This window comes from Colossoma macropomum, unplaced genomic scaffold (genome assembly GCF_904425465.1).
Source record: "Colossoma macropomum unplaced genomic scaffold, Colossoma_macropomum, whole genome shotgun sequence".
Lineage (NCBI taxonomy): Eukaryota > Metazoa > Chordata > Actinopteri > Characiformes > Serrasalmidae > Colossoma > Colossoma macropomum.
Window position 1 is genome coordinate 913,012 of NW_023494787.1, and position 14,578 is coordinate 927,589.

A 14,578-nucleotide genomic window follows, 5' to 3' on the forward strand; every position below is an offset into this window, starting at 1 on the left:
GCCACTCCACCTCTGCCTTGTCTGCTGAAGAGTCATTGTTGCTGCTAAGACCCACCACTGTAGTATCATGAGCACACTACAGGATGTGTGTTTACAGCACAGTCATGTGTGAACTGTGAACAAGCAGGGACCAAGCACACAGCCCTGGGGAGCACCAATGTGCAGCATAGTGTTGCTGGAGGAGGTCTTGCTGATCCTGACAGACTGAGGTCTCACAGTCAGGAACTCCATGATCCAGTTGCAGAGGGATGTTTTCAGACTTAGCAAGCTCAGGATTCCAATATGTTTCTGTGGTATAATAGTGTGGAATGCTGAACTAAAGTCTATGAACAGCATTCTTGCATAATTGTCTTTTCTGTCTAGGTGGGCCCGTGAGAGGTGAATGGCAGAGGATATGGTGTCCTATGTAGACAGAAAGGGCAATACATGAACTGAAATGGATCCAGTGTGGAAGAAGACTGCACTGTATGCTCTATATGTGTTTATTACAAAGTGCTGAAGCCTGATTGGCAGAACCCCCAGCCCCGCCCGCAGTAGATCCTACTTCTGAAATCCCTCCAGTTAATCCAATTAATGTACAAGCCCCCAGACCAGATCCTAATTTGACCCCTTTGGAAAGGTATAATGAAGTCCCTGGACAGTGTATAAGGTTCCTCCTGCAATGCACATTGGCATTTCAGCAGCAGCCCTCTAGGCTCCCCACTGAATGCTCTGAAGTAGCGTACGTCATCTCGCTACTTATGGGCTGAGCCTTGGCTTGGGCTACCCCTGTGTGGGAGAACAGTGTAAACATGTGCTCCTCCTCAGAGCTGTTTATGGCCGCAATGAGCCACACATTTGATCACCCAGTCTGTGGGAAAGTGGTTGGTTTTCATCTCTTCCAATCAAGGCAGGATAAACATTCAGTGGCAGACTACGCCATCAAGTTTCACGTTCAGGCCGCAGAGAGAGGTTGCAAAGAAGAGGGATTGAAGGTTACCTTCCAACAGGGCCTCAGCAGCAGGGTCAAAGATAAGCTGGCCACTCGTCACACACCAGACTCTCTGGAAGAGCTCATTAAATAGGCTCTCAAGCTGGACAACTGACTGTGGGAGCACAGTAGAGATTGAGGGTCCACATGCTTGCAGGTAAGAACACCATCTACTATTACCAGCCCATGCAGTTGGGGTGCACCCGCCTCTCCTGTCAGGAGAACACTCATATGCAGTTGCCCTGAGCTTGAGGGAAAAGCCAGGGTCTACTGCAGGGAGAGAGGGTTGTAACAGACCCAGATCAGTCCTTCAAGGCACCTGGGCTGTTCCTGACAGCCACCCTCTATTGGGGAGGATATCTCAAGAAGAGGCTCCAGGTGTTTGCAGATTCTTAATTGACATCACCCTGGCCGTTGATTTAGCTCAGGGCAGGTAATGCAACAGACTTACCCTGTCACTTTGCAGCTAGTTCAACACACTGAGCAGATTTGCTTGCTGCTCATCCAGGCTCCTGAACTGCAGCTGCTGTTGGGGTTACCCTGGCTGCAATGGCACTAACCCTGCAAAAGTCGCTAGTCAGTCAAGCACACCTCTGCCCAACGTTCACTTATTTAGAGTCCTCTCTGAGTATCCTGACCTGGCAGAGGTCTTCAGTAAGGTAAAGGCCCAGATCTTACCACTGCACCGGTACCATTGTGCTATCAACCAAGTCTGGGTACCACCCCTCCTAGAGGTAGGTTGTTTTCCCTTTTGGGTCCTGAAAAGACCGTTATGGACAAATACATCAAAGAAGCCCTGGCACCGAGTTCATCCAACCGTCCACCCCACCAGCTGGGAGGAGAAGGGAAGAAGGACAGGGACCTTCATCCCTGCATTGACTACAGAGGGTTAAACAAAATTATGGTTAAGGACCACTTTCCCCTGCCTTTGATGACCTGAGCATTTGAGGCACTGCAGCAGGCCTTGGTTTTTACCAAACTGGACCTGCACAGTGCCTATAACCTCATTAGGGTGTGCCAGGAAGATGAATGGAAGACTTTATTAAGAAGGTCCTTAGATAAACTTTAAACCACTCCATGTTCGTCTACCTAGATGATATCCTCATTTATAGTTGGTCAGTAGCTGAACGCATGGCTCATGTCCACAAAGTACTCCAGCTCTTGCTGGCATTTATATGTTAAGCTTGAGAAATACATCTTCCATGCTCAGTCAGTTAACTTCCTCAGGTTTGTGGTCTCCAAGAACTAACTGATCATGGACCCAGCTAAGACTCAAGCCATCACAGAATGGCCATGCCCCACACCCTTTAGCTAAGTTCAAAGATCTCTAGCCTTTGCCAATTTTTTCTGCTGATTCATTCAGAACTTTAGCACTGTGGCTGCCCTGCTGACTGCCCTTACTAAGACATACAGTGGGGAAAAAGGGAATGAGATGCTTCCAGTGGACCCCTGAAGCAGAGAAAGCTTTTGACTATAAGATCTCAAATTCATATCGTTGGCCTGTTATGCTGAGACCTTTCACCCTCAGTCTAACAGGCAGACTGAGAGGATAAACCAGGATGTTGAAAGAACACTCCGGTGCCTGGCATCTGCTAGGCATTCCACCTGGTCTAAACATCTGCTGTGGGTGGAGTATGCCCATAACTCTGTGGATGTCACCCTTTGGGTGTCAATTTGGGTATCCTCTGCTCATGTTTCCTGAGCAGGAGCTGGAAGTCAAGGTCCCCCTAGCTTTGTTTTGCGTTGTCAGCGATCTTGGCAGAAGTCCCGCACCGTGCTACAAAAGCTGGTGCATGGAAAAAAGAAGACGGCAGACCATAGACAACATTTGGGTCCCTTCTTCTGCCCAGGGCAGCAAGCATAGCTCTACACTAAGGATCTACTCCTAAAGAGTCCATAGGTCCTTTAGAGGTGGAGAATCATATCAGCCTGTGGCATACTGACCTTCCCTCCCCCGGAACATGCGCATCAACCCAACATTCCATGTTTTCTGCCTGAAACTGGTCCTCTGTAGACCCAAAGAGTAACAGCTACTTATTTCTGCTCAGTCTTGAGTTTACACTGCTACTTGCATGTCTCAGACTAAGCCAGTAATTTATCTTAAGTTCTGGTTTCTCGTGTATCTCTCAGTATAAAAAAAACTCCAGTGCACTTTTAGTGACTGCATTATCTTTCATTTTAAGATGCTGCTCTGGTGTTTCTTTTGTTTGGCCTTAAACTCTCCTCTTTTGTTTGTAAACCCTCCTATGAAACTGACAGCGCTGCCATGATAGCTCAGCAATAATGCACTTGCTCCCGCATCAGAAATTCACAAGTTCGGAGCTTACCTCTTGTGCTTGACCAGTGCCTACCCCATAGCGTTCTGGTATTTGAACAAAAGAACTGCCAGTTCAGTCCCTGCTGGGGGTAAGTCAGCCATCACACTACAAGTGGTACTGTGTGCTGATTTAAATGTTTTAAATTTTATTCTAAAGTTTGGAAATAACATACAGAAATATAAGAGGATATCTTTGGATCTTTGGATTGAGTGGCTTTTGCAGCCTCTTTGATATGAGGGCCTGTCTTGAAACTCTCTCACTGGCCAAGTTCTTGGACCTCTACCATATTGCCTTTAACCTTTTGCCAATCACTTGAGCTCCAGCACATGTGTTACAGAGCATGTTGCTGGTAATGTAAAGGGTGTGAAACTATTACAGCCGGGTAGGCAACCTTGAGGCCATTCCTGTGCGCAATATAAGCAATACTCTGTGTGCAATATTTTTAAAATCTCTATAGTGTAAAGATTTTTTGCTTTTCTATTTATAATGTTTATATTGTTAACTCCTCACCATCCCAAATGTAATATGAATCAGTACCTCATGTGCAATTCATTGAGCAATATGATAAGGTAAAATATCCCTACTGTGTAAATATTTTTGTTTTTATTTATTTATAATTCTTTATATTATTATTTTTTGTGAAAGAGTTTATATTTTTTTATCTTATTTTTTAGTTTTAGTAATATATATATTGTCTAAAAAGGTACATGTAACAAACTGTAAAACCTTAAGTAATTAACAAGGAAATTACTTGCTTGTTAATTTTCTTCTTGTTACTTCTTTTCTTGAGTCTCCGTGGGACTAATAAAGGATCATCTCATCTCATCTCATCTTGGGTCTAACAGCACTGCCCTATGATCCAGACATAAACATTTTGCCAGTATTAGCTTCACAGCACCACCCTTCACTCTAGAGCAAACCAGTGAGCCATTGCCAGGTTACACAGCACTGCCTAGTGCTTCAGAGAACATTACTGACTGAAGTCTCAGCTAATCTAGTCCTCCTGCCTGTGGCTGAAGACTTAGCTGCCCCTATCCTCCAGTGTCTGGCTGAGGGCCCAGCAACCCCTGTCCTTTTGCCATTTGCTAAAGGCCCAGTCACTTCTGTCCGCCTGCCTGTGGCTGAAGCTCCAGTTGTTTTTCACCTACAGACTGAAGCAGAAGGCTCAGTTGATCCTGTCCTCCTGCCTGTGGCTGAAGTCTTCCTGTGGTTTTCTGTGCCACTATAGTGCCAGCTACTTGTCCTGTTACAGTACTGATTTCCTGTCCTGTTTCAACATCGTCCTTCTAGAGTCTGTTTCAGACGGATACCCAGTCTCATGCATAGCTGGCCTGGTACCCTCAGACTGCATCCTTGGCCTTTCTGCAATGGAACACGGGCAGACATGTATGTTTCCCTAGGAGTGTGATAGAACTCTGACATGGGTTTATATGTTACAGTACACATGTTTTAGAACTCAGGTATGAATGTTTATATTAAGGTATAAGTGTAGCGGAAGTCAGGTGTGAATGTCTGTCTTAGTGTATAGGTTCAGCAGAATGTAAGTAGTCATGGGCTGAAGGTTAGGGAACTAGCCTTGTGACCGGAAGGTTGCAGGTTCAACTCCTCAGCTGATAGTACATTCCTGAAGTGCCCTTGAGCAAGGCACCTAACCCGAGTTGCTCCCTAGGCGCTGTGGATAGGGCTGCCAACTGCTCCAGGCCAATGTGCTTAATGCCCCCTAGTGTGTGTTCACTAGTGTGAATGTATGTGGGTGTTTCACTGCACGGATGGGTTAAGTACGGAGGTCTAATTCATCTGTGTGCAAAACACAGTAGGCTAATGGTTCTGAATTCTGAAGTATAGATGTATGTATTACTGTAATATTGTGGTAGAACTCTAGTATAGAGGTCTGTATTACTGAATAATTGTGGTAGAGCTCAGGTGTGGATGTCTCTGGTTATAAACGCGGTAGGAATTAGATTTATTGGACTGTTTTGAATCTAAAACTTCCACTGATGATTGCTTTGCAACATTTTGCTACTGTATACAAAGTACTTTGATTTGCAAACATACTTGGCCAATAAAACTTTTATTATTCGCTGACCAAGGAAATGTAACTTTGCTAGTCCTCCCTTATCTTAGTGCCATATTTGATACGAAAGACCACGCTATCTCACTAGATGTGTAACGGTTGAGGCAAGGAGGCGGGATGCAAATGCGAGTTGCTTTTATTCAAAGTTAGAGTCAGAGTTAGAGTCCATAATCTCAGTAGAAGAAGATTGAAAAACAGACAAGTCCAAGACAAAAACAAAAACAAACTACAAGAAGAAAGCAAACAAGAGACAAGGAAACTTCCACAAACACATCCACAATGCAAGACAGAGACTGAACAAACACAGGGGTATAAATACACAGAGGGGAAACAAGAAACACCTGTGACTAATGAGGGGTGGAGCTACAGGCAGGTGGAACAGATAACAAGGGGCAGGACCAGGGAGGAGACAGGACAACAACAAAAAGCACATGGTACAAGAAAACAAAAGACACATGGCTACAACAGAGGGGAAAAAACAGACACTCAGAGGGACAAAGGGAGAATCCGTGACAAGATGGACTAGAAAACCTTGTAGAGGTAACAGGAACAGCTCTTTCCTGGTTCAGATCTTACCTGACTGATCGCTATCAGTTTGTAAATATAAATGGTGAATCGTCTGTTCAAACAAAAGGAAGATATGGTGTTCCACAGGGCTCTGTTTTAGATCCTCTATTATTTGCATTATATTTGCTACCACTGGGTATCATTATCAGTAAACATGGCATGAATTTTCACTGCTATGCTGATGACACACAATTATACATAGTGACCAAATGAGATAATAAATTTCAACTTAAGATTGAAGACTGTATAAAAGACATAAAAGACTGGATGTCAAGTAACTTTCTCCTACTCAACTCAGAGAAAACAAGTTCTTCTTCTTGGTCCAAAAGCTGCTAGAAACAAAGTATCTAATTTAATGCCTAAACTTGATAGTTTCTCAGTTGCATCAGGTACATCTGTAAAAAATCTTGGTGTCATGATAGATCCTGATCTGTCCTTCGATGCACATGTAACAAATACTACTAGAATAGCTTCCCTGCATCTCTGTAATACTGATAAATCAAGAAATGCATTATCTCTACAGGATGCAGAAAAGCTAGTTCATGCATTTCTTACCTCAAGGCTAGATTAATATATTACTGCTATCTGGATGTTCCAGCAAAAGCCTTAACAAACTTCAGCTATTCCAGAACACTGCAGCCAGAGTCTCACAAGAACCAAAAATTTTTTACCATATCAGCCTAATTTTATCAAAACTAGACTGGTTGCCAGTTAAATTTTGGATTGATTACAAAATTCTTTTACTGACATATAAAGCTCTAAATGGCCCCTCAGTACCTGAGTGAACTTTTCACTTATTATGAACCATCACGCCTACTTAGATCACAAGGTGCTGCTCACTATTAGTACCTAGAATTAATAAACCTACATCAGGCAATGGAGCCTTCTCATACAAAGCCCACTGGCTTTGGAATAATCTTCCAGTCAATGTTTGGGACTCAGGCACAGCCTCAGTGTTTAAGTCTAGGCTAAAAACCCCTTAGTTTAGTCGAGACTTTAATATTTTTTTTTTCTGTCAGATAAAAGGTGCAGATCTGGGGGTTCATGGTCAGAGAGTATTATGGTAAACTGGGAGTGTTGGTGCTGTTGTTCCGCTGCCTCATGCACTCACTCAGGTTTGCTGACGGTGGAGTGGAAGGGCGCCGACATCTCAGGGAGCCTCATGACTCATTACCTTCTGTCTTTCCATCTTAGTGAAGCTGTAATAGCTCGACCTGCCGGAGTCTCTGCTGCTCTGTTAACCGTATAAACTGTAATCAGCCTCTCTTTACAGAACTGACACTCTGTGTTTCTTTTTCTTTGGCAAGTTGAACAGCTGCCCATCCTGTGTGTCTGATGCTGTTGCTTCTTCTGCCTTGATCAGTTGCCCACTGCTCGCCAGCTTTCTGGACCAGTTTGACATTCTTGGAGCTTCCTGCTGTACATTGCTGTGCAGACCTCGCCTGCCTGATGATACTGCTGCTGCATAACTAATTAACTATAGCCAGACCTCAGCTAATTAATTACAGCCATTGCTTCACCTGTTTTTCCCCTTATCTGCATTTTATTATTTTTTACTAAAGTTAAAACTTTATCCTCTGTTCATTTTGCTGTTGTGTCACTGTTTCCTATCTGGTGTCGACCAGAGGAGGATGGGTTCCCCTTTTGAGTCTTGGTTCTTCTCAAGGTTTCTTCCTCTTCCTTTAGGAAGTTTTTCATTCCACCATTTGCTTGCTCATTGGGGTTCAGACTCAGATTTTTCTGTAAAGCTGCTTTGCAACAATGCCTGTTGTAGAAATTGCTATGTAAATAAAATTTGACTTGACTTTAACTTTGAATGTGGGAATGTCAATGTTGTGCTCTGCTTGGATCTTAATTTAGTGGAGGACTAGACTAGAATGGACAGGAGTTCTCTCAGAGAGACTTTTCTAATATATTTCTGACAGGATTCATACTGTGATTAAGGAAAGGGTGTTGATACCAAAGTATTAGAGCAGGGATGGGGGAGTAGCTAAGTAGCGCGCTACTTTTTGTAGCTAACTACAGATTTTGGTAGCTAATAGCAGAAGGAGATACAGTTTTATGAAATGTAGCTAATAGCTGTGGCGCCTACAATGTTTTGTGTAGCTATAGCGAAAATTTCACTTAAGGCTTCAGTCAATCCGCGCAAATTGCGAACCATAGAATTTGGTTGTTAACGCGGCTGGTGGCGACTGTGCAATCCTGACTGAGCCGCAGACAGTTCGAGCAAACGGTACTTTGCTCTACTTTAGCCTTTAGCTCAGCTGTAGCTGCTTTTCTCGCACCTCAGTCATGAAACTTCTCTGCAAATTTCTTGTAAAATGTCTCTCAATGTTTGACTTTTTATGCGGCTGAAGTCGCTTCTCATTCACCAGCTTCTTGTTCAAATTGTCCCGTTTCATGTTGCGCCATTTAAGGTGGAACGGGAGAATTCGAATTCAGCTTCATGAGTTGTTGCGGATTAAACATATGAGGAAACCAGCTGAGTGCTTATAAATGCAAATAAGTCCATTCACTTCCAAATTTTTGTTGATTGTTGTTATTAAAAACCTGGAATGATTGACTCTGCCATTACTAAGTCTAAATTTTTGTTGGATATCACACCTTTGATTGTGTAAGTTTGATGTTGGTTACACTTAAACTTACTTTTTGGTGATCTTTTTGTATACTTGCAGCTTTTCAATCATATGTTTCTTTCTGGCACATGATTCAATGCAGTGTCTTGTTCACAGTTGGGCTTGTTTGGTGTGTCAGGTGGGGATTCACAAACATTCTGGCAATCACGCTCTTAAAGTAGCTAAACCGTAGTGCACTACTTTTTCTGGAAAAGTAGCTAAATTGTAGCAGCTACAAATTTTGGGAAAGTAGTTACAAGTAGCTAACTACTAATTTTTCAGGAGCTATCCCAACTCTGTATTAGAGAAGGAATAATGAATACAACTATTTTATCCACCTTACAAGCATCAGTACACAGAAAGTGCACTTACAGCTGTTAATAATAAGCAGAACCAAAAACTGAGGTGTCTGTATGAGCTGGAGGTCAGTAAGCTGGCAACAATGAGTGGTGTAAAGTGGAAAGAGGTTGTTGATTTATGTTTATAACAGTGACTTAAAAAAATACATAAATATGCATCTGACTGATGAAAAATGTTTCTGTACTTTACATTTTAGTATTTAATTGACGACAGGTTAGGTGTTGGAGTGAGAACAAATCTAAGGAACTAATCTACAGTAAAGCAAACTCACTTCACTGATTCAGCAGGAGGATGAGAATCGTACTGTATCACAGTGAAGATGGCAGTTTAAATTTGTTTTCATTTTCAGTTTCTACATGTCCTTTAAAGCTGAATTCTATCATTTATATAGATTATGTGTATAATAATGAGTCAGGTGTACTTTCCAGCTGTAATGAATAACTGAAGTATAGGTTTCTGTGTATAGTAAAAGGTCAGCAGCTTTGTTTTGTAAATACAATTAAAGTTCAATGTTTTCTGGATAAAGAAAGCAACAGCCTCTGCAGGACAGTCCAATTGTTTTTAATGGTCAGCATGTATATTCTATCTTATTCTAGTTTCATATGCAGGGGTAATTTATGCTCATATAAATGTAACAGTGACATGATAAGATGCATAAATATGCATAGCACAAATGTTCAAACTGCTGGAAAGATACAGGAAGAAAATACAGAAATAATATATTTTTGGTTCACATGTATACAGAATAAGAAGAATCACAAAGGTTTACAGTAAAACATTTAAAAAGATGTATGTATCTTCCTTTTACACATTATTTTCTTGATTTTACTGTCAATTTCTTGCAGTTTTAATCCATACATTATAGGATTGATAAGAGGAGGAAAGACCAAACCTAAAATTGGCATTATCTCAGAAATAGTATGAGGTATATTTCCTTCTAATCTAGGGGTAATCACCTCAATGCAAGAGAAAACACAGAAACTGATTAAAATGAAAAGGTGTGGGAAGCAGGTCTGCAGAGCTTTTCTTCTGAACTCCTTTGAATTTTTTAAACAGATTTCAAATATTCTAACATATGAGTAGATTATGAAGATCAGTGCTGGAAATACAGTAAGAGTTACACAAAAGAGTCCATATAAATTTGTAACTGATGTGTCTCCACAGCTCAGTTTTGCAATTGAATAATCATTACAGTAAATTCTGTCTAAATGAAATTTACACAGCTGAAGTCGGGATGTTAGTATTATTAATGTGCCAATTTCACAAGCAGGAAAAAAACAACAGCACAATAAGAGCTTTTTCACAGTGGAAATTTTTATAAGTGTTGCATATTGTAATGGTTTACATATGGACACATATCTGTCATAGGCCATAGCTGTTAACAGTGCAAACTCTGAAGCAGCATATGTGTAAATAAAAAAGGCCTGAAACAGACAGGCTGAGTAAGAAGTAACCTGTCTCTCAGACAGAAAATCACTCAGCAGTTTAGGATAAAAGGCAGTCGTTCCAAAAAGTGAATTAAAAAGTAAAGCAGCAATGAAAATGTACATCGGCTCATGGAGACATTTGTTTGTGTAAATGACAAAAATGACAACAACATTACAACAAATAATCAACAAATAGACTGTGAGAGTAATTATAAAATAAAAATATCTGTACTTATGCAGTTCTATATGCCCATCCATTACCAAATACGTAACATAAGAAGAATTATCCATGAGTTCCCATGAAAAACCCATAAATCTTTAACATATTAGAGTTGTCTGTAAGATGTGGTGCTGGTCACAGTAACATTCTACTTTAATCAGGCATCATCTTCTAGAAATCCTAATGAATGATGATCTGTGGTTTTACAGTCTGTGGTGAGGAAAACAGCTTTGTGTGTATTTATACTTTTTTCAGACAGTGATGTCTACTTGTTTACTGACTAAGTGACCAGTCTCTAGCCCTGCCCACCTTTGTTTCTATTGCAACAGTTAAAAACAGAATTGCAAATATCCACTAAATTATGTGAAGAAAATTTGTGTCATTTCTTGGTGGTAAATATATTTTGTAAGTAACTTTGATTACTATAATCCAATCAATAAATTAAGCTGTTTCATTCTCTGTCCAAAACTCTTTTAGTCTCTCTGTCTCCTGAAACCTTTTTCTATTTCTATTACTGTTACTTTTGTCCTTTGCTCTGTGAAAGGTCCTGTCCTTGATCCTGGTTAAATTTCTTTTCATATCACCTATTTAGTTTTCTGTTGTTGTTGTTGTTCTGTTTATGAACAGATTGTTATATGTTTGTGTCTGTAATTTATGATCTCTTCTTGTCCAGAGTTTTTGTTGTTTCAGTCACCAATTTAGGCCCTGTTACTCGTCGTGATGCTGGTACTGTTTCTGGTCTTGATTCTGGTCAGTTTTTGTGTCCCTGATTAAGACCTTTTTCCAAGTCAAGTAAAGTCATATTTATTTTCATTCCTCAATATAAATTTAGCCATTGGAATGAAATATCATTCTTCAGGTCCCAAACTCAAAACAGCAACACATTACACATGACTACATAAAATACAATCACACCAGTGCGAAACGAATGCAGAATATGCAATAAATACGTCATACAATAAAAATACAGGACAAAAAGACAAGACAAAAAATAGTAGACAGGACATCCAAACATTATCTATAAATGGGCTTCCTATATATTGCGGCATTCCGCCACTGTCTGCGCAGCCACTGGAGCTTGCAAACATGCATGCAAAAAGGGTGAAAAGGGTGAAAATGGAGGGCCATGTGAGGCATGCACTCTCAGTAAAAGGGACTGTTTTTAGTTTTGTTGTAGTTGGTTAGTTTGAGATGTGTTCATGTGTTTATTAATTGTTTATGTCGTGGGTGGTGGGTTGAGTTAGCCAAGTTAAATTTGTACCGTAGAGTGGAATTTTATGGCTTTAAGTGACCTTCTCAGCTGTTTAGGGTTTTAGGTAAAAGGATTTTCTGCCATGTTCAAAATAAAAGAGCTTGTTTTGAATGGTGGGTAAAGACACCTTAATGATCTTCACAGCCAGCTGTCCTCACAATCCCCTGTAGGGTCCTGGGGTCCGTGATGGTGCAGTTGCTATACCACACAGTGAGATAGTTTGTCAGGGCGCTATCTACTGTTCCCCTGTGGAATATATATATATATATATATATATATATATAGAGAGAGAGAGAGAGAGAGAGAGAGTGAAGTTGCTGCTGGGCTTTTTTGCCTAGGCAGGTGGTTTTGAGGGTCCAGGTAAAGATGTCTGTAACTTGCGCACCAAGGAACTCTTTCGAGCTCTCTCTACAATTAAACCATTGATCTGCAGTGTAGAATTATCTTTTTATCATCATCTATTAATGTAAGATGAAAGAGAATCTTTTCTTTCATCTTACATTAATAGATAAGATGTTGTGTCTACACCAGTCTGCAAGCCACTCTACTTCCTCCTTGTATGCTGTCTTGTCATTGTTATTGATAAGATCCACCACTGCAGTATCATCAGCAAATATATGGATGTAATTTGAGCTCCGCTTTGCAGCACAGTCAAGAAGTCGAGGATCCAGTTGCAGAGTGATGTGTTCAGGCCCAATAAGCTCAGCTTTCCAATAAGTTGCTGTGATTTGATTGAGTGGAATGCCGAGCTGAAGTCTGTGAACAGCATTCTAATATAATTGTCTTTTCTGTTTAAGTGGGCCAGTGAGAGGTCAATGGCAGAGGATATTGTGTCCTATGTTGACTGGTTAGTGTGATATTTGAAGTGAAATAGGTCCAGTGTGGAAAATAGTCTGCCATTTGCATGCTTCGTTACTAAGAGTTAACCCACGGAAAGCTGCCGGACCAGACAACGTTCCTGGCCGAGGGCTCAGGGAATGTGCAGACCAACTAGCGTAAGTTCTTAAGGATATCTTCAACATCTTCCTAATGAGGTGTATTTAGAAGAATAGTTTTATAAAACAAGGTAAAACCACTCTTAACTTCTATAAGTATCAGGTGAGGTCTGAAGTCTGAGTTATCTGTCTTGCAGGGTTTTGGAATGTTTATGTTAAAGGGGCCCCCTGGTCCAAAGGTCTGTCTCTTAGTTCCACATAGATGAGATCAATTTAAAAAGGGCCATATGTTCAGTTTGCTTTTTCAACAACAAGCACCCTATATAAGCAGCTGGTTTATTCTGTTTTGGGGGGGACACAATTGGCACGGATCCTCTCTCAGGTACTTTATAGTGCTTGATATGATACCATTTTACTTTGTAATAAACATCTTATGCAAGTAATGCAGTGTCAGCAGAGACTTCTTCATCATCTTCACATCATCGCTGCTTAATAAACAACATATTTGGCATCACGAACTTCGGACGTGATGTGGCTGCTGCGTCGCCGACAGCCTTAGCGCACTTACTCCCGCACCTAGCCGGCAATTAAGGTGAGCGCTGGTTTGTTCGTTGAGGCTGTTGGGTGTTTGCTGTCTAGTCGCACCGTAAAGAATCATGTGTGTGCATGCCATGCTGTGTTGATGTTTGGAGTATTTCTCCGTTCTAAATTGGGGTTTATTGCATTGTGCACGCCGCAATAAAAAGGGGGAGTATAATAGAGGAAAGGAAAGCTGATGTAAAAGTGTAGAATAGCCTAATTAGTAACGATAAGGTGAGCTAAATAACATCATGCGAGATTAATGAAGGTTGGGCCCTTATCTTCTGAACGGTAAGACATGTGTATATTAGTCACTGCATGAAAGTTGGCTTAGAGAAATAGTCAGATTAGGTTAAAAAGGGGAAAAAGTGTAAAGTAACAGCCCAGGGCCCTGGGGGAAATTAGATTAGAGGGGGAAATTAATGGGGAAAAAGAGAAGTTAAAGAAAATAGAGATGAGAAGAGTTAAAGAGAAATAAGAGAGGTTAAAGAAAACAGAGAAGGGTTAAAAGAGAAAAGGAGCCGCAGATTTGGACCAAAGCCCTCTGGGAGGCGGTTTTAGACGGGCCTAAAATCCGGGAGAATCACTAGGTGAATTTCAGGTCAGTTCTAAGGAACTGGAGGTGTGGAAGGGAAAATTCAATTGTAAAGTTCCCACTCGAACACTAGTTGACAAACAGTGTCTGAAGCAGCTTTTTATTGAATATTCACACCTCATAAAGGAGCATAAATTTAGAAGTAAAAGAGAAAAAGGAGCGTCAGGAAAAAGCATGCTATAGGATAAGTATGAATGAGTCGACTTTCAGATTGAGTGTTGTTTTTTGTTTCCTGTGTTTTGGAGCTTGCTCTGTGTTCTTGTGTGAGGGCCCCCCCCTTACTGTGTGTGTGTGTGGACCTGGGTTCTGTGTGTGTGTTGCTTGTCTTGGCGGTGCTCCAGCTGTGTGACTGGCTTTAGGAATGTATAAATGATAGGGTGTAAAAGCATATGAACTTCTTTGATTTTGTTAAAATCCATGAGCCGGTCTTGGGGGACATTTTTGGATCTGATAACATTTATGAGCCTCAAAAAGAAAAAAAAGACTTTTATAAATTTATATAAAACACTCATGAGCCCTTTCAGGGGACTTTGATAAGCTTTATGAGCCCCCAGGAAGGACGTTTATGATTTTGGAGAGGAGTGGAGAGACCAGTGAGGATGTTTGTGTGCATGGGTAAAGAAAAATTTAATAAGTATTATTAATAATGTGCTAAGGTGTTATTAG

At 41.0% G+C, this 14,578-nt stretch overlaps 2 protein-coding genes across 2 annotated transcripts in view; one reads left to right on the forward strand and one right to left on the reverse strand.

The window, feature by feature from the left end:
- The window catches only part of LOC118805159, a 1,027,118-nt gene that overhangs the window by 893,336 nt on the left and 119,204 nt on the right, over nucleotides 1-14,578 (forward strand). The window lies entirely within an intron of this gene.
- On the reverse strand, nucleotides 677-10,622 carry LOC118806236 (olfactory receptor 6N2-like). Its single transcript, XM_036567710.1, has 4 exons — nucleotides 9,713-10,622; nucleotides 1,788-1,849; nucleotides 980-1,085; nucleotides 677-768 (listed from the first exon to the last, which is right to left on the reverse strand). Exons 1-4 carry the CDS (start codon nucleotides 10,620-10,622, stop codon nucleotides 677-679), a joined length of 1,170 nt encoding a protein of 389 aa, XP_036423603.1.

Coding starts and splice junctions, on each gene's coding strand:
- LOC118806236 (XM_036567710.1), bottom strand. CDS start 10,622: ATGGATAATTCTTCTTATGTTACGTATTTGGTAATGGATGGGCATATA. Junction 1,850..9,712: donor TAAAATCAAGAAAATAATGT/GTAAAAGGAAGA, acceptor AACCCTCTGTAG/TCAATGCAGGGATGAAGGTC. Junction 1,086..1,787: donor CCCAGCTGGTGGGGTGGACG/GTTGGATGAACT, acceptor GTGCTCCCACAG/TCAGTTGTCCAGCTTGAGAG.